The sequence below is a fragment of the Cordyceps javanica genome, chromosome 2 (assembly GCF_051103115.1).
Source record: "Cordyceps javanica chromosome 2, complete sequence".
NCBI lineage: Eukaryota > Fungi > Ascomycota > Sordariomycetes > Hypocreales > Cordycipitaceae > Cordyceps > Cordyceps javanica.
Genome location: NC_139296.1, coordinates 4,137,978 through 4,155,808, shown reverse-complemented (window position 1 = coordinate 4,155,808; position 17,831 = coordinate 4,137,978). Strand labels below are relative to the sequence as shown.

At 53.1% G+C, this 17,831-nt stretch overlaps 5 protein-coding genes and 1 non-coding gene across 6 annotated transcripts; 4 read left to right on the top strand and 2 right to left on the bottom strand.

The window, feature by feature from the left end:
- Positions 1 to 1,616: 1,616 nt before the first annotated feature.
- On the top strand, positions 1,617 to 3,148 carry V2A60_003766 (MCT family MFS transporter; the record flags this gene model as incomplete). Its single annotated transcript, XM_083255092.1, has 5 exons — positions 1,617 to 1,809; positions 1,863 to 1,954; positions 2,004 to 2,188; positions 2,239 to 2,727; positions 2,779 to 3,148. 5 exons carry the CDS (start codon positions 1,617 to 1,619, stop codon positions 3,146 to 3,148), a joined length of 1,329 nt encoding a protein of 442 aa, XP_083111218.1.
- Positions 3,149 to 5,036: 1,888 nt separating this feature from the next.
- Positions 5,037 to 6,547, top strand: V2A60_003765 (uncharacterized protein; the record flags this gene model as incomplete). Its single annotated transcript, XM_083255091.1, has 3 exons — positions 5,037 to 5,985; positions 6,073 to 6,201; positions 6,297 to 6,547. 3 exons carry the CDS (start codon positions 5,037 to 5,039, stop codon positions 6,545 to 6,547), a joined length of 1,329 nt encoding a protein of 442 aa, XP_083111217.1.
- Positions 6,548 to 8,867: 2,320 nt separating this feature from the next.
- Positions 8,868 to 10,920, top strand: V2A60_003764 (5'-methylthioadenosine/S-adenosylhomocysteine nucleosidase family protein; the record flags this gene model as incomplete). The annotated part of the gene is made up of 2 exons (XM_083255090.1): positions 8,868 to 10,788; positions 10,904 to 10,920. The coding sequence occupies 2 exons, from the start codon at positions 8,868 to 8,870 to the stop codon at positions 10,918 to 10,920; spliced, it is 1,938 nt and encodes a 645-aa protein (XP_083111216.1).
- A 1,480-nt stretch (positions 10,921 to 12,400) lies between these two features.
- On the top strand, positions 12,401 to 12,925 carry V2A60_003763 (uncharacterized protein; the record flags this gene model as incomplete). Its single annotated transcript, XM_083255089.1, has 1 exon — positions 12,401 to 12,925. One exon carries the CDS (start codon positions 12,401 to 12,403, stop codon positions 12,923 to 12,925), a length of 525 nt encoding a protein of 174 aa, XP_083111215.1.
- A 120-nt stretch (positions 12,926 to 13,045) lies between these two features.
- On the bottom strand, positions 13,046 to 14,995 carry V2A60_003762 (arylsulfotransferase family protein; the record flags this gene model as incomplete). Its single annotated transcript, XM_083255088.1, has 2 exons — positions 13,046 to 14,389; positions 14,531 to 14,995. The coding sequence occupies 2 exons, from the start codon at positions 14,993 to 14,995 to the stop codon at positions 13,046 to 13,048; spliced, it is 1,809 nt and encodes a 602-aa protein (XP_083111214.1).
- A 1,096-nt stretch (positions 14,996 to 16,091) lies between these two features.
- Positions 16,092 to 16,165, bottom strand: V2A60_003761. The gene has a single exon. It is a non-coding gene; the product is annotated as a tRNA-Val (tRNA).
- Positions 16,166 to 17,831: the final 1,666 nt, after the last annotated feature.

Here is a 17,831-nt window from a genome sequence, read left to right as displayed (position 1 = left end):
ACGTCACTGCCTCGCGACTGGCGTGGAAGCGAGGCCTTTTGCAGTTGGGGGCAAACTGACGCGGAGTGAATGTGGCCTTTTCTGCTCGCGAGTCGGACCATCTTTGTCTAGTAGTATAAAGTTGAGATGGCAACTTTGACAGAGTTGCATCCGAGAACCCGGAACCATCGTCAGGCCCGTGCGAACAAGTCAAGACCGGCCAATCAGAATACAGATGTGGTGTTGCTGCGAGTGCTGACCCTTGTGAAAGCTGCAGTTTCGAGCTAGTTCTTTCTACGGAGTACTGAAATTCCATTTCCTCGATCCGCAGTTAGTTATTAGGGAGAATTACTGTTCGTACTTGTGCTAGCGCTACTTGCAGGTGATTCTCTGGAATGATTTGGCTGTCACTTGTCGGAAAGTAGATGTATGATGCTTGTCTCGCATTTTTTTTCTCCGTCGTCTCAGTCTCATGCCAACCGGGAAACCTCTTGTCTTTTATTAGAAAAAAAAAAGTTTATGGCGCCTTGGTCTTCTGATTGGCCGCACGGGCATCTTCAACGCCCGAGTTTAGTCGTTGATGCTCCCCGTGCTTGTTTTTGTTTAAACGCAAAACTAACGTTGACTCGCATGTCAGGATCTAGTGCTGCGACGTCAAAGACTGTCCAACTCATGACTGACAAGAAAGATGCCCATGATTGTAACGGTCCATTCTGCTGCACATATGATGTGATGATGCCTTGGCCACTGCTGCCCTCGCATCCAATGCCGAATCGGGTAAGATGTAAGTACACTCTGAGCGAGAAGAGATGGAGAGGTAACGAGTACCTGAGAACGGCAGCAAAACGCATCAGATTCATAGGTACTGATATATATTTTTTAATAAAAAAGAAAGAAAGAAAAGAAAAGCCCTTTCTGGTCCACTGACTCGATCGTTTGGAACTGGGCAGCTGCAAACCACCAGGCCAATAGGCCATTCGCTGGCTGCTGGCCGTCAGTCGCCCTTCAACACGTCGTCGTTTGCTCCAACCGACAACTTCGCGTTCGCATCCGCAGCGTCCTTGCGATTGCTGTCAGGCCTTTGATCGTTCTTTTTTTTTTAAACTCCTCTCCTCTCTTTCGTTTCTCTACTCTCGTCATTCTTTTCTCCAGTCACTCTTTTGTTTTTTCTACTGCAACGCTTTTTGTATCTGCCACCTTTCGAGTTGCCAACCTTTCTTACAGTGTTGCCGTTTTACAGTTTGAGCCGTCTTGGTATGCAACTCCGCCCTCGATGCGACCTAGCTCGTCGCATACTACTGACACCATTGCATTGGGCGCTACCGGATTCCATTGGACAAGTCGTCGAATGTAATATTCCGTGCCTGGCTTTGCTCTCATGGGACCTGTTATGGTGCCCTCGCCCATTGGCACGCTGATGTGCCGAACAAATTTGTACCCGTAGCGGCCTTCGCGGATCGTGATGACGCGCGGGCGGACAATTGATTCATTGAAATTGTTATATAAAATGGCAAGAGAGCGCAAGAAAAGGGAGGATCCTTGCTAACTCATACTCGACTCTAGCTTTGCACTCTCCGACCAGCTTCTCCCCGTCCGTCACAGCAGCATCTCTGCAAACCTGCGTTTAAACAGCCAGCATGGCTCAACGTTCTCAGAGCAAAGAAACACTCGACATTGTCTCCCCTCGTCCAATCTCCCCCGATTCTCCCGGCCTTTCCTCGATCGATTCGTTTTCGCCTCATGAGCCACATCATATCGGGGTCCCGGATAGTGGCCGTCGGGCCTGGTTGGTAGTCCTTGGTGGCTTCATTAACTTTACAGCTTCATTTGGTGAGTTGCTGAAGCGCCGACATGAGAGCCCGACTAACCAACATGTGGGAAAGGTCTTCTCAACGCCTTTGGCACCTACGAATCTCGCTATGAGGAATCTCTACAGTTGAATACTTCTACCATTACTTGGATTGGCAGTGCGCAGGTGCGGTTCCCATCAATGTCCACGCCGGGCCACAACTAATACCACACAGATGTTTGTCCTGTTCCTCAGCGGTATTGCTATAGGCCCAGCATTCGACAAATGGGGCTCTCGAAAACTCATGCTCTCTGGCACCTTCCTCTGCCTGGTCTCCTTCATCGCCTGCAGCTTCGCTACCAAGTTCTACCAGCTGCTTCTCGTCCAAGGCTTCCTGTTTGGCCTAGGCTGCGCATTACAGTGAGTAGCTTCCTTGTTAGACCACTTTTGAAATGATTCTCATGTTTCAGATTCTACCCCACTACGAGTGCTGTCTCGGAATGGTTCGACAAGAAACGCGGCTTTGCACTCGGTCTCGTCGTTTCTGGAGCCTCCGCTGGTGGAATTATCTGGCCCATGCTCCTCAACAGTTTGTTTATTCGGGTTGAAGACTCCAGCACCCATCGCATTACCGCAGGAATCGCCACCCCTTTGATGCTCCTCTCCTGTGTTCTAGTCAGGGAACGCAAAGATATTGCCGGACATGACACAGCCGGAAACGAAATTAAGGCTTCGCAGACGTCCATCTCCAAGGCAATCTGGGACGCGCGTTTTCTCGGCCTCAGCAGTGCACTACTTTTCATTAACTGTGGAATGATGGTGCCTTTCTTTTACATACCCCAGTACGCCAAAGAAAACGGCGTGGATGGCACCATGGCGAACAACCTGCTTGCCATCTCCTACGCCGCCTCCCTGGTCGGCCGCATATTCACTGGATGGGTCGCGGATCATATGGGCAGGTACGCTACATACAGATGGCCAAATCACAAGAATCGAGCTGACTTTTTTAGATTCAATATGCTGCTCGTGATATCCGCCCTGACTAGTATCGCAACTTTGTGTTTTGTTTGGGCCACGGCACTACCAACTCTGGTCATCTTTTCGCTGTTGTTTGGATTTTCGTCTGGTGGTATAGTGCCCCTTGGATCTGCCTGCGTGGCGCAGACAACCCCAGATATGGGCTACATTGGACTTCGCATCGGCGTCATGATGGCCATCTGTTCGGTAGGCACTCTTGCTGGGGGCCCAGCTACCGGCGCCATCAAAGATGCAACCCAGCAGTGGGGTGGAGTCTTTATATTTTGTGCTGCTCTCGTTATGACTGGCACTTGTGTGCTGTTTACCATCAGGATGCTCTTTAAGAAGCGCCTTGTATTCTAGATGGCGTGTGCCGGGCAGAGTTGGCATTGTCTTTGGCTACATGCTGGGGCGGGTGTTTAGGAACGACGGCGCACGCTACGACTTGCGATGATTAATGTATCAATACTTGAAAACCGACTTGATCCCGCCGTGATAGATGGATATATCGTAAATGCAAAAGGAATGCATGCTATATTAGCCTAGCGCTGCAGCAGCTTGGAGACCAGAGGGAGAGGAGTCACAGGTCTCACTCATGCCCATCCGAGAGTTTACCAGGTCTGTCCAATAAGTCGCCTTCGATTGGCGCCCGAAGGCGCCGATCGCCCTAGCATGCCGAACGTTTATCTTTTTTCTCCGTCGGTTTTGTGGGACAAGGTTTTGACTCTGATGCTACCCCTTTTGCCCTTTTGCCCTTGAAGGCAAAGCTCATGACGGGTGCAAGTCGCCTCGCGCCAAACGCTAATAAGGGTTGGGATGGCAGCTGCGACATTCTCCGCTTTTTATCTCATATGACGGAGAAAAAAAAGAGTCGTAGTGGCAGATAGTGATGTGGTATTTTTTTCCTCGTCTTCCCCCCATCATCTGCATACAAAGCAAAGCAGATGACTATGGGATCGATGCGACGTAAACGAACCTTGTTAGCCCACAATCGCCGGTCACCAGCAAGATGCGGGTTTTACTGGTTTTAGTAGATTACTTCGGCGGCTGCATTTATTAGTCTTGTTGGACATGTAGAATTTTGGATTGCCTTGTTGGGCTCTCTGCCCGCGGCATCTCACTGACAGCCCCTTCATACATACCTCTGCACCAAAAGTGCAATCCGACTGCTTGTTATTTTAAAAGCAGGACTTTTGAAACGGAATCTCGAGGTATGCGGAGAGTAACGCGTACTACATCTGTAAAAGCTCCGATGTTTCATGGGGCGCTGGCTCTCGATGGCCCGTATTCTCCAAGTTTGTTACAGTGAGACCTTTGAATTCCGTAGCCATATACGTCGAAACTCAAGGGACGCAGATTCCGTCCAGAGCTCTTTGGGGAATTAGTCCCCTTGCTTTTTTTTTTATTTTTTTTTTTTCATTCACGTCATATGGATTCTTTTTCATGCGACCCAAAGAATTCTTTGTCGCCCATGTATGTGTTGGGCAAAAAGGCCATCAAGAGCAGTGACACAAGGCGACGTGAGATGAGGCTTTTGTCCAAGCATGACGGCCGCGAAACACACAAGGGTTCCGATACAAGAACAAGTGTGACGTGACCTGGCAGGGAAACCTCACTGTAGAAACATACCCAGCAGTTCTGTAGACGGTAGAACCAGGGTTTTGCTGGTCCGCGACAGACATAATTTCTGCAAGAAGAGCAGAGATGCACCCTGCCGCGACATGCTGGCCACGCTCCTACAATGGTGAATCTATTGAACACGGCTCATTATTGTTGCAGAAGTGTTGTTATTTTCTCAGCAGCAGTTGTCATGGTAAAGAATGGAGCAATTTTGCATCTAGACACTCGGTCAAAATCTCATTGAATAACGTTTGACTTGACCAGCAAACACGACAATAGCGTCTTTGCACCAATTTTTTCCTTTTGTTCAAGTTGCGGCCTGACTTGTAGTAGCTGATTTGGGAGTGAACGTTTTGGATCAGTCTTCTTTGCATCATATGAGACGTCAGGTGAGGATGCTGTGCAACTGGTATCGTGAGGCTTGCCTGGTTGAGCTCTCATAGCCAAGGCAGCATTCAAATAGCATTTATCAACACCGATGCGTCCAGCTCTGGAATAAACTTGAGTTCTTTACCTTTTAACTCTGGCTATTACACCTTTTTCTTATTTTTTGATTTTCCTTGATTCTTTGCGTCGTGGTTACCTCGCTTTCTGCACACTCATCTCGCTCCCCCCCAACTGGCAAGCTTCCATGGCATCACGACACTCCCTCATGGAGAACCTCGCAGTCAACCTGGAAGCGCTGCACATCCTCGAAAGCAACCGGGACGGGCTCCGGTTCTCGCCCCCCGACGGCTTCCGGAGAAGCCCCGTCCCGCGCTACCTGTTTCGCGTGTGCTCGCCCAACTCGGCGGGCCGCACGACGCTCGACGTCGTCGAGAGCGCGAGCGCGGCGTCGTCGTACCACGCGTCGCGGACGTGCCTCTTCCGCATGGACGACGCCAAGCTCGCCGCCGACATGGTCTCGAAGCACCTGCGGTGGCTGCCGCCCCGGGCCGCCGACAACCTGGTGTCGTGGACCAGCTCCCTGCTCGCGGCGCTCGTGTACGTCTTTTACCGGCGGGCCCGCTGCTCGGAGCGGCTCCGCGACATCTCCGTCTTCGTCGTCGACACGTGGGCTTTCCGGGAGGACACCTTTGCGCGCGACCTGGACCTCATCCGCGCCTTTGCGCGGCACGACGACGGCGACCTGGCCAGCCTCGCGGGCCTGCGCCGCCGCCGCAGGCACGGCCGCTGGGCGGGCTCCTACTCCTTGGGCGAGTACCTCACGCAGGGCGCCCTCAGCCTCGCGGGCCGCTGCGCGCGCGTCACGGCCCAGGACATGGTCGACTGCGGGCTGCTGGAGCTGCATCCCCGCTTCGCCGAGTTTGCGCGGTGGGCAAAGGGCGACGAGGCCTGGGCCGAGCTTGTCATTGAGCTGCGCGAGCCCTTTTACACGCGCCCTGCGAGTTCTGCTCCTGCTGCTGCTGTCGGTGGCCGTCGTGTATTTCCCAACGATGCCCAGATCATGAGCCGCATAGGTAACCTCTTTGGCGTAGGCTGGCGCGCGCCCATTGCCGTGGCACTGCTCTCGCTCGCGCCGAACCGGACGGGCGCGGTCGAGCTGCTCCTGAACTTTGGGCTCCTCGGCCAGGTCTGGGGTATGCTTTTTTTTACGCTGGCTACATCTGTGTGCGTCATCGTACCGGGGATGGATCAGACGCTGACCAAGTCATGCCCGTGATTAGATCCCACCAAAGAAGCCTGTCTCGACTCGGCGACGGGCGTCGATCCAGACAATACGCTGCCAGAGGTGGCCGAGTTTATATACAATCTCAACGACTGCTACCTGGAGTTCGCCGAGGTAAGAGTGCGGTGTGAGTATTACCCGTTCCCAACCATCCATCCATCCATCCATCTACACGCCCGCCTCGTCTGGCCCGAGTACGGCTGACCGGACGATCCTGCCAAGCCTACATCGACCAGGTAGCCGAGACGCTGGACGCGGCGCAGCGTCTCATCAGCAAGGCAGACAAGGTGCGGCAGCCGCCGAGGGACTTTGCTGCGACAGCGCGACGGTCGAGCCTGTTCAGGCTTGTCCGCGCATTGAGCGAGTTGGCGCATCATGGCCTGCCCGAGGAGAATGTCACTGGCGTGGTGACGAGCGCGAGCAGCGATGAGTGCACCAGCGACGAGACTGGTCGCGGTGCGTGGTCACTATAGCAACCTATACGGGCTGACAGAGATTTTTTTCGCGTTTATTTTCGAACAATATCCAGGCGAAAATGCGCCGCCCTATTGCGCCAGAAATCAATACCCGAGAGAGAGTTGTTTGCAAATTCTATTCAGAGTCGAACATTGTAGTAAATTATTTCTAAAAAAGACCTTTCATGATTCTGTTCTATTTATTCAACTTGTAAGCAGCGAGAAAAGTTTGTTCACACTTCAACTTCCAGCTGATCTGTCACGACAAAGAGGCTTCATTCAGAGAGTGTTCCAGTGCTGAAAATTCGAATCGTGTCAGTGTGATAACGGGGCAGGTCTCGTAGCATTTGAGGAAAGTTGAAGACTACCATTGGCAAAAGTTGAACGTTCCTTGTTTCCAGAGTCTGTTTCATGTGAGCCAGCTTGGGACAACGATCCAGTTCCATCCCAAACGAGAGTTTGTCTCCTTGTGACTGCGTTCCTTCACCGAGCTTTGGCCAGCAGACTACCAGCCTCTCGCGACCGGTCTCCTCTGGTTTTATATTTCGCCAGTGAGCTCTGGACGAGAAGCACCATGCAAGACCAGTTTCTCCGTAGAAAGCCGATTGGGCTACCACCCAGGGGGGTTGGAAGCACCAGAAAACGTTTTTGAGATTGGGGAGCCGGTGGTTGATCAGTTGCTGCAAAAAAACATTCATCTTGTGGAAAGAAGTATCTCGTATTGCTACGTTGACAACGTTTGCGCGGAACATTTCAAGTGCCGCTGAATGGAACAGTGCGCAAGGGACTATGTCTGTCCCGATGCTGAAAGTGGCAGTTTTGTTATGAAAAGTGTAGCCGTGCTCCCAAGGCGGATCCAGGAGGAATACGTCTGTGGCCGGGTCAACACGGGTCGCGAACATGCCTTCAATCTCGGCGTCCATCGCCGAAAGTACCAAAGGGAATTCTCGCGCGACCATGGCACGCGACGCTCTGTTGACGGCCGCCAGTCGCCGGAGTGAAGCAGTTGTGCGCCGACGATATGCAGTCATGCATACGCAGAGCCGGACGTACTCAACATGGCCAAACCTGTGCCCAAATTCAAAGGCCAATATTCGTTGCTTCAGTTGTCGGCAGCAAAACTGCCAGACCTTGTCTTGTACGTGCAATGGGAGATCCGTAAAGCCGGCCGACTCTTTCGACCACGGTCCGAATAGGGGCCGACGCAGCGGCGACGGTCTCTGCGGCGCCCGTGAGATGCTATTCCGAGTGCGGGAGGCTTTGCTGAACATGTTTGTCTGTTTTCTGCACAAAGGTCAAGACTATCAACCGTAATTCGTCTGTGTCACGAATGCTCAACTGCGAAACCACACTGGCAATCAGAAAACACACCTGAGCGCGAGTAGTGGTGGCTCGTACTAACACTAGGGCATATAGTAAGAGCGTCAGCTGCAGTAGAAAATATCATATGATGATAGCGGCTCATTTGAAAGAGATGGAGGAAGATTCGTAGATAAGTGCGGTCGCGAGGAAACCATTCTAGGTCACAAAGAAGGCAGGGGCGGCCACGTAGGTAGACCTGTGCCGAGTCCGGGTCAACGGACAACTCGTTCTACAAAAAGCAATGCAATCATCGCTTTTGCTTGTTGTTGATACCGAAATAAATTGTCTCCCGGTATGTTGAGATCTGATCTTGATAGTCGTTACTCTTTCTTCGTCTGTCTCCCTAAGCTTTGATCAGGAGCGACCATCTACATCTCGACATCGCTCAACGAAATGCAATCCACCTATCTGAATAGATCGAAGACTGCTCCGACTTATTGTGTCAATATCGAGATCAACTCTTAGTAGAACTCCCACTACAAGTGGTTCATGTAATCTTGGGGTCGTGCACTTGGGGAAAAGCAGCAGATTCTGACAGTTGAGATCAGACTCTACGCCAACAAATTTCTGTACCCGCAACATCTAATATTCATTTACTTGCTTACCAGCACCTTGCAGTCAGAACGCCCCAGCTTTACTGCCTCATGGCAGTCAACAACGAAATACGTGAGCGTGCCCTCGACCTGCTTCCACACACGATGCTTGTGCGTCACCCGAGAAGCAACGTTGCTTGCACACTGCGTACGCACAAAAATCGTCATCTTCTCTTATTTCATGTTTTCTAGGTCCCCAGGAGCAAGGCTGCGGATACCAGCTGCATCAATAGGGTGCGCTGCAGAGCCTGATTGGCTGTGAATTACCAACTCGTCACGAGGACCAGCCATTGAAGAAACCCCGCCTCAGCTTTCGATCGAATGTGTTTCTCAGCGCACATGAAGCAATTTCTAGACACCGCAAAGACAGAGTGCCGGCCGCGATGTCGAGACCAGCGGCTGCCTCGAGGCAGCGTGAAAGCTACACCGTAGCATTTATTTGTGCCCTCAGCTTTGAAATGAGCGCTATTCGTTATCAGTTGGATTGCGAGCATCCGGCCTTGCCCCGGCAGCCTGGCGATTCGAATCTGTACATCGTAGGCGAGCTTCTCGGCCACAATGTGGTTCTTGCATGGCTTTCTGGCAGACAAGGCAAAGGCGCCGCGGCGACGGTTGCCACCAACATGAATCGCAGTTTTCCAGCCATAGAATGGCGATTCCTTGTTGGTATTGCCGGAGGTATACCAAGCTCAAAGCATGATATTCGACTTGGTGATGTGGTCATCGGTATACCTCATGGTCAGCACGGCGGCGTGGTTCAATACGACCTGGGCAAGGACCATGAAGACGATTTTGAGCTCAAAGGGTTTCTAGTGCCTCCACCAACGGACCTGCTAGGCGCGGTTGAGCTAATGCAGTCGAACCACGTTACGAGAGACAACAAAATAGAAGATTTTTTACTCGAGATGCTACAGCGGGGACCGCGTCTGTGTATTTACCGACGGCCGTCCGCAGAAGAGGATATTTTATTCGAATCGGACTATCCGCACCCCCGCGATGCCATTCATTCCACATGTCAAAGCTGTGACCGAAAGAGAATTGTGAGCCGACCCCCCCGACATCCGCCTGGGTCTGAGATACACTATGGTCTGATAGCTTCCGGGGATCGTGTCATGAAGAGTGGTACAAAGAGGCAGGCCGCGGCAAGCACCGTGGGCGACATACTCTGTTTTGAAATGGAAGCGGCCGGGATTGCTACCGAATTTGGCTGTGTCGTCATTCGTGGTATTTCTGACTATGCTGATTCTCACAAAAATGACAGTTGGCAACACTATGCAGCAGCGGCGGCGGCGGCGACTGCTAAGGAACTACTTTCATGTATGCCGCGGAGTCCTGAACATGACCGTAACGTGACCGGGTTGGTAGTGCAGGAGGACAAGTCATCCCGGCTACAGTATGCACAAGAATGCGCCAGGTCACTGGCCTTTGGGGAGATGAATGACCGAGCCAACGATACCAACATCACCGCTGCCGACGGAACTTTGGGGTGGCTGCTCGACCACCCTGCCTGTGTAGACTGGTCAGCTCAAAATCGAGCGCTGCTGTGGATCAAGGGCAAGCCCGGCTCAGGCAAATCAACCTTGATTAGATACTTCTTGGACGCAGTGGAAAGTACAACTCGGATTCGCCACGATGTTCTCATCTTATCCTTCCTCTTTCACGGTCGCGGCGTGGAGCTCCAAAAATCACCCCTGGGACTCTTTCGATCACTGCTTTACCAGTTGATCAGCCAACTCCCGGACGCGGAACCGGATCTAGTCGCACTCTTTCGGCATCGGAACGATACGGTAGGCGGTTACGGTGAAAAGTGGCACTGGCAGCTCCGCGAACTACAGGACGCCTTTCGTCGCGCTCTTTGTAGAATTTTGAAACGTCGGCCAGTCTGGGTGTTTGTAGATGCGCTGGACGAATGCGGCAAGCAGAATGCGGTTGCCCTTGTCACACATTTCCAATCCGTGTTGAACTCGGTCCCGGCTGCGACTTTCCAGTTCCTGATTTGCTTTACGTGTCGTCACTATCCGGTTTTGTCTTCAGACTCGGCTTACGAAATCACACTCGAGCAAGAAAACGAACAAGATATCTCTCAATACGTTCGGAAACAGCTTTCGGGGCTAGACGACCGGGCCACATCCGTGATTGCAGACTCCATCACCACTCAAGCCTGTGGCGTTTTCATGTGGGCTGCTATCGTGGTAGAGAAGGTACTGGAGCTCGAGCGTGAAGGAGCAGGCTTGAGGAGAATCGAAAGAGAGATCCGCTCCACGCCCTCGGGCTTATTCAATCTATATTTAGAACTTGTTCGAGGTATGAGTGAGAGATCGGCCTCGCTGAAGCTAGTACAGTGGATCTGCTTTTCATATCGGCCGTTATTTCTAGATGAGCTACGGTGGGCTTTGGTCATCGATGCTAATCGCAACAGCTCCATCAGATCATTAGAGCAGGCTCAGGAAATGGACGACTACATTGATGACTGCGACAGGATGGCGAGACGGCTGAAGAGCCTCAGTTGCGGCCTTGCCGAGGTTGTCTCCTCAGCAGACATCCATGTTGTACAGTTCATTCACCAGTCCGTTCGCGATTTCTTCATTGAAAAAGGCCTGGAGGCGTTGAATGGCAGTCTCGACCTACCCGAGATGGACATCAACCTAATAGTCGGGAACGCACATTATCAGATTTCTAGAACCTGTTTACGATACACTATCATGAGCGAGCCTGATCAGGCACGAGTCCAGGACTCTCCGGCGGACTCTCCATTATGCTTCCCTCTCCTGCTTTATGCCGAAGCGTCGTGGATACAGCATGCCAAAGAAAGCGAATTGAACGGCATTTCCCAAGAGGATCTTCTAGCCTATTTTGACTGGCCATCGACAATGAGGTTTGTTCCCCAAGCCTCACAACAAGCCTCTCAACAAGCCTCTCAACAAGCCTCTCAACAAGCCTCTCAACAATCCCTGCTTGACTATCATATCTGTGGCAGGATGACAAGCCTGCTGCATGTAGTGTGTCAGTATGGATTATTGACTCCGTTGGAGCGGATCCTGAGCTTTCGAGGACAAATGGATGTTGGATTGAGCGCACTGGACGAATGGGGCTTTACGCCGCCTTTCACAGCGGCCCATTTCGGACAGGCTGCTGTCATTGCGCTGCTGTTGAACCTTGAAGAAGTCGATGTTGACATGACGGACTCTTTGGGCAATACTCTGTTGCTCACAGCCACTGGACGAGGCCATGCTGAGCTGGTAAGAATATTAGTCGAAAAGGGAGCCGACGTTAATAAAAAGGATCGCTTTGGGGCGACACCGCTAGGTGAGGCCTCTGCACAGGGCAATATTGAAAGCGTGAAATTGCTACTTCGAAACGGAGCCAATATCAGCGCAGAAAGAGAGCACACCTTGACACCTTTACACAGCGCGGCCGCAAAAGGTCGCTGTGAAGTAGTTCAGATGCTTCTACAGAACGGCGCGAATATAGAAGCGAGAGCACACGGCGGGAAAACGCCCCTGCATGCAGCCGTTGAAACTGACTGCCGTCAAACCGTTGAAATGCTACTTCGAAATGGAGCTGACTATAAAGCGAAGACTATCGTGGGAGAAACTCCGCTGCAGTTAGCTTTGTTGAGCGCTAGCGATAAGGTTCTATCAATGATCATTAGCACCATTGCCGTAGACACGGAGGGGGGGACGCCACTTGTGGGCAAGTTGTATCCGCGACTGTACTCTTCAAAGCTTGTTTTCTCTTCCTTTGGACATGAATGCCTATACCTTGGTCATGATGACAGGGAAGCGTGCTATCGAGACTACAAGTCTTTGAGGCGGCGGCGGACGTACCGGAAAGCACTGGGGTCCTTCACATTACCAAGCGACCATGAATGGAAGAGAGTACATTTTCAAGTCGCCCAATGGTGGCGGACACAGCCATGGAGAGAGCCATGGAGACGGCCATGGAGACAGCCATGGAGACAGCCATGGGGACGGTCATACAGACTGACATGGAGACAGCCACGGTCATACAGACTGCCATGGAGACAGCCATTGAGACTGTCTCAGAGGGAGTCATTGAGATGGCCATGGAGACAGCCATGGAGACGGCCATGGAGACGGCCATGGAGACGGCAATTGAGACTGCCATTGAGACGGCCAAGGAGACAACCGTGGAGACAGAGATGGAGACAGCCATGGGAACAGCCACGAATACGGCCATGGAGATGGCAATTGAGACTGCCAGTGAGAAGGCCATGGAGACAACCATGGAGACAGAGATGGAGACAGCCATGGAGACATCCATGGAGACAACCAGGGAGACATCCATGGAGACAGCCATGGAGACAACCATGGTTGCAGCCATGGAGACAACCATGATTGCAGCCATGGATGTAACTATAGAGACAGCCATAGAGACAGAGACGGAAAGAGTCGACTCTCATAGATTACGATTCTATTGACATCTATATCAAATCTAAAAGTTGCTTGCCGTCCCAATGCCTTGAAAAAAAAAATAAGAAAAGATCCATCGCGATGCAATCGAACAGCTCAGCAGCGAGCTGAACAAGACAAAATGTTTTTCAGTGCTCCATTTCCACAGGTCTGTATCCTGTAGATGAGGACTTCTCGGCGTATCGTCTACGACACGACAAGACGCCCGCGACGAGCATCACGCACGCCATGACGACGCCGGCCGCGGCGCCGACGACGAGCAGGTCAATGGCGCCAATCAGCAGCGACCAGCGGCCGGGCGGCTCGACCTCGGCCGTCGTCCCGAGCGTGATGCCTCCCACGTCGACGGCCTGCGCGCGGATCCTGCTGTAGGACCTCGTCAGGTTGGCGGCGCGGAACTCGGACTCGAAGCGCTCCTTGGGAATCTCGGCGACGTCCTCAAAGTCGGCGTCGTCGGCGTCGGTGCCGGCGTCGGTGCCGGCGTCGGCCGCCCGCGTGCTGCGACGACCCTGGAGCCGCCAGGAGGCCACCTCGGTCGCGCCGTTCCAGCTGACGTAGATGCCGCGGCCGGCGACGGCGATGCTGGGAGGGTCCAGCGGCTTGCCGACCCAGCCGCCCTTGTAGGCGCGGTAGGAGCTGAGGGGCTGGAAGGAGAAGAGGGCGGCGGGCGCGAAGCGGGCGTCGCAGAGGACCTCGCCGTCGGCGGCGAACTCGGTGAAGGCGGCGCTGCTGCCCCAGCCGACGAGCACGTTGCCCGACTCGAGCACCTGGGCGTTGCCCTGCGAAAAGGCCATGATCTGCTGCGGGTGCCGGTAGGCGGTGTGGAGGGTGACGTTCATGGCGGCAAAGTCGGCCTGCAGCCGCAGGCCGCGGGATTCGGTGCGCGCCGCCTTGGGGTTGTAGGCGTTGTTGTCGAGGAGCGTGATGGTGTCATCGTCATGGAGTCGGGCGTGGTGCTGCCAGGCAAAGAGGACGTTGGTGCCGCGCGGGACAATGTCAAACTGGTTCATGGCGCCGCCCATGTGCCAGATGGGCTCGCCGCTCGTGCCGTTAATGTATGTCAGGGAGGAGGTGTGTCGGCCGGAGACGAGGTAGTTGCCCTTGGGGTCTTTTTGCACGCTGTTGATATGATAGTAGTCGAATGCGGCGTCGGGCGTGTTGCCGCAGCCGAGAAAGGCCTTCTTGGGGTCGTCGCTGCAGCCCTCGATGGGCTTCTTGGACGTGTGTACGGGGATGTGGTCGGAGGCTTTCCATTGGAACAGCACGGTTCCGGTCTCGAGTTCAATCTCTTGAAAGATGCCGTCGAGGATGTAGCCCTGCGCAGCTCCGCCCACTGGGGAGAGGTCGGCCGGGATCGGGTTGTAGACGGTCAGAAGGGCGGTTCCGTTGGGGGTGAGCTCAAACTCGTGCATGTCGCCATACTCGAAGCCGGGAGCCGATATATTGTGACGAATTGTATATGTGTCGTCCATCTAGAGCGGAGCGTTAGCATTAAAACTGGGAGCGCGATCCAAGTCTGCGACTTGGCGGTGGGCTGCTGGCAGCGGCGGGGAGGATTGGGCCGTCCGTCCCATCGCGGAAGCCCGTCGGGCTGGGAATAATAATAGACGTACCAGGTACCACGAGCCCTGCTTGCCGCCGCCGTCCGGGGCGCCGGCCCAAAAGGTCAGCAACTTTTCGCCCTTGTACTCCTGGACGCGAAAGTCGTGGACCTCGGCGGCGACGCGGGGCTGGCGCCAGACGAGCTCGCCGGCGTGGTCGAGGATGACGGCGCCGGGCTCGGTGTCGGAGCCGCGGGTGGCGAGGAAGAGGTGCTCGCGGGAGCAGCGGCGGTCGTCGCGGGCGAGGAAGCGGACGTCGATGGACTCGTGGTCAAAGGAGTGGTAGCGGCGCATCGGGGCCATGCCCGAGGAGCCCATGTCGACCCAGGACCAGTCGCTGCGCCAGTGCACGCGACCCAGCGCCGGCGAGGACCGGTGCAGGAGCAGGCCCGCGGCGACGAGGACGGCGAGCGCCGCGAGCAGCAGCCGCCTGCGCAGCAGCCACAGCAGCGGCGGCGCCAGCAGCAGCTTGGACATGGCTTTTTTTTTTCTTTTATTGTTATGTCGAGTGCGGAGCGGCGGCGGCGGCGGAAGGGAGGTGGAGGTCCGAAGCAAGAGGCATCATGCAACCTCCCGGCTTGGCGATGAGGAGCGACGAAAGGGCGCGAGGGCGGTAAGTAGATGGTGGGAATAGCCTGACAACGTGGAGCTGAGTGCTAAGTACTGAGTAGTATTATGTATTCGAGCCGTCGAGGCAAGAAGCGAATTTGCGTCTCGTGTTTCGGCTCTCGGCGCCTTGGCAGGAGTAGAATAGTCCGGCTGTCAGAAAAAGGATTATGGTGCTGACTCGAGGGGGGGGGGGCCAGGTTTTGTGGGTTGTGTCGACTGGGGACGACCCAAATGCCACTTTGCAACGGCTGCTATGAAATGAAAGTCTTGATTATCAACTCTTGGTTCAAACGGCTATTACAAAAAAAAAGAAAGGAAAGGAAAAAGCAAAAGAATTGTGTCTATGTGTGCAAACGCACGCGTTCCCCCGTAGCTGCCATTGACCACCCATGACGTCAATGCCTAGAACTCTTTGAGTACATCGTATCGCGTTGGGGACTCGTTCATAGTCGCCAAAGACAGTCAAGCTTGGTAGAATTGGGAATCAAAATAATTCTTCGTTCCTCACGCATGATACAGTGGACAGCATTCGTCTTCCGCTTTCCAGTCCAGAAAGAGCGTGCTCGGTTCAGCCACTCTGTTTATGCACCTACAGACAATGCATGAGTTCAGTGTGATGACGTGAAACATTTCCTAGACACCAGTGTGAACACGAGTTCACTACACTGCACCTTGAGACAGTCGTGTCATATCATGGGCTCATATAGACAGTCGGCTCCAGCATATCATGAGATGCGCGGAATGCGACTGTGTAATTGGCGTGTTATCGCCCATGTCATCATCGTATGAATAAAGTTTTGCCACTAATACAACCAAAGCCAGCCAGTCTTCGGACGGAAATGGCAAAAGCTCACAAAAAGAAACAAGGTTTACCAAAAGGAAAAAAAAAGCAGCACAGTCGATCACTCCTAATCGAGAAATAAACGGGCGAGACCCAGAACAAAAAAAAGGAAACAAAAAAACGTGATCCCGCCCGGGCTCGAACCGGGGACCTTCTCGGTGTTAACGAGATGCCATAACCAACTAGACCACGGGATCCGATGAGTTATTGTTGAACGGCGGTCGCTTATTTATGATTTTGAATGTATAAAAAAATTTTCAGATCGTCATTGAATGCAGGGTAGCGAGTCAGTGCAAAGTCGTGCCGAGTCGGGCTTTATCGCGGTACGGGCTGTTCGGGGAATAAATCAAAACTCGACAATTTATTGGGCCAAGTGGAAATCGAATTCATGCAATCGAAAATACTACTTGTCTTTTTGCATTGTACCATGATACAACTCGCATGGTGGCACTGGTCACTTAAAAGATAGTCTTGGGACGAAAAGTTGCAATATGCCTGGCTCAACCAAGTCTTTCATGCTCTAATTCTGCAGACATTTATTTTTCTCCCACATTTTTTTTTTGGTATTGACTTGGCACGTTACTAAATCGCTTGACGGCAACAGTCTTATGTCGAGGCTCAGGGAGCTCCTGACTCGGGCTGATAAGCTGACCCAGGACAAAACAATGCCCAGTGGTGTTGCTACTTCTTTTCGGAATCAAGTTATCCTCTTGCCCCATGCTTGATATTACAAAGGAAAAAAGCAAAAAAGGCTAGAGGATGAGGGTGGAGAGCGGATGGAGAGCTTGGGCGGAAATGAAGTGCACAGCCCCATGCTTATTCGCTTTGTGTCGTGCATAGCAGCAATAAACAACGACAAATTAGCCCTACGTATTAGATGGGTATGGCAGTCTATTCTATTTTTGGCTATAGACTGGCGCAACAACCCAACGGCCTGCGCATCTGCAATGCGACCCTACCTGCGATGCTGCATGCCTTGCGCGCGGCGCAGACCGAGTACCTACTCCGTATAGGTAGGGCGGATTCGACGCTTGATTCCACACGCTGCCAGCACAGTTTTGCTCTAATTTTAACCTCATGATTCCTCTAATCACTGCTCACTCCTTGCTCTGAGAATGATCGATTGCCAACGAAAATTGTCAAGCCCGCTTACCGCCTTTGTTGTTCTCCCCGCAGCCAGACACTTGCAGCGCCAGCCTCAGCCCAAGTAGAAAGTATCAGTAGTTACCACGTAAGAAAACAGGCTACCAATCCAGAATCGTACCGAAAGCAGAGTTAGATAGTATCCGTGAGCCAATGATAGGCGTTTTGGAACGTTGGCGCAAGGCTTCTCTACAGTGACCATACAGCCTGGCTCGGCTCCCCCACCCCACCGCCTGGGGCGTCTATTTTGAGAGCCTCACGCTATATACAATGGAACTTACAGTCAACCGACCAACCACAAGAGCCCGGTAGTCAGCCACACACCAGTCAACTCTTGATTCCCAACTGCGGTGAGTAACCCTAGTTCGAATCATTGTTTCTAGACTTGATTTTTTCTTGTTTCCCGCTTAGCCCCGTTTAGCTCTTGCTTACACGAAGTTCCACCGACGAGGCCAGCCATCCCATGCCCAACCCGACAGGCACAAAGCTCATGACAGCCTCACGGGTGGTGCACATTCCGGTCGCTAGCACCATCATCGCTCGGCCTAGGCGGTGCATGCAAGGCTGTTGCCGAAATTAGACTCGAATCCATCGTGGGAGTGATGAGCCGGAGCAAACTGGCTCTCCAGAGGAGCAAGGCTGAGCCCCCAGAGCCGTGTATATAGTCGAGGCTTTGCGGCGTCTTTGAAATCAAATGTTTCCTCATCCTCAAAACAAGAT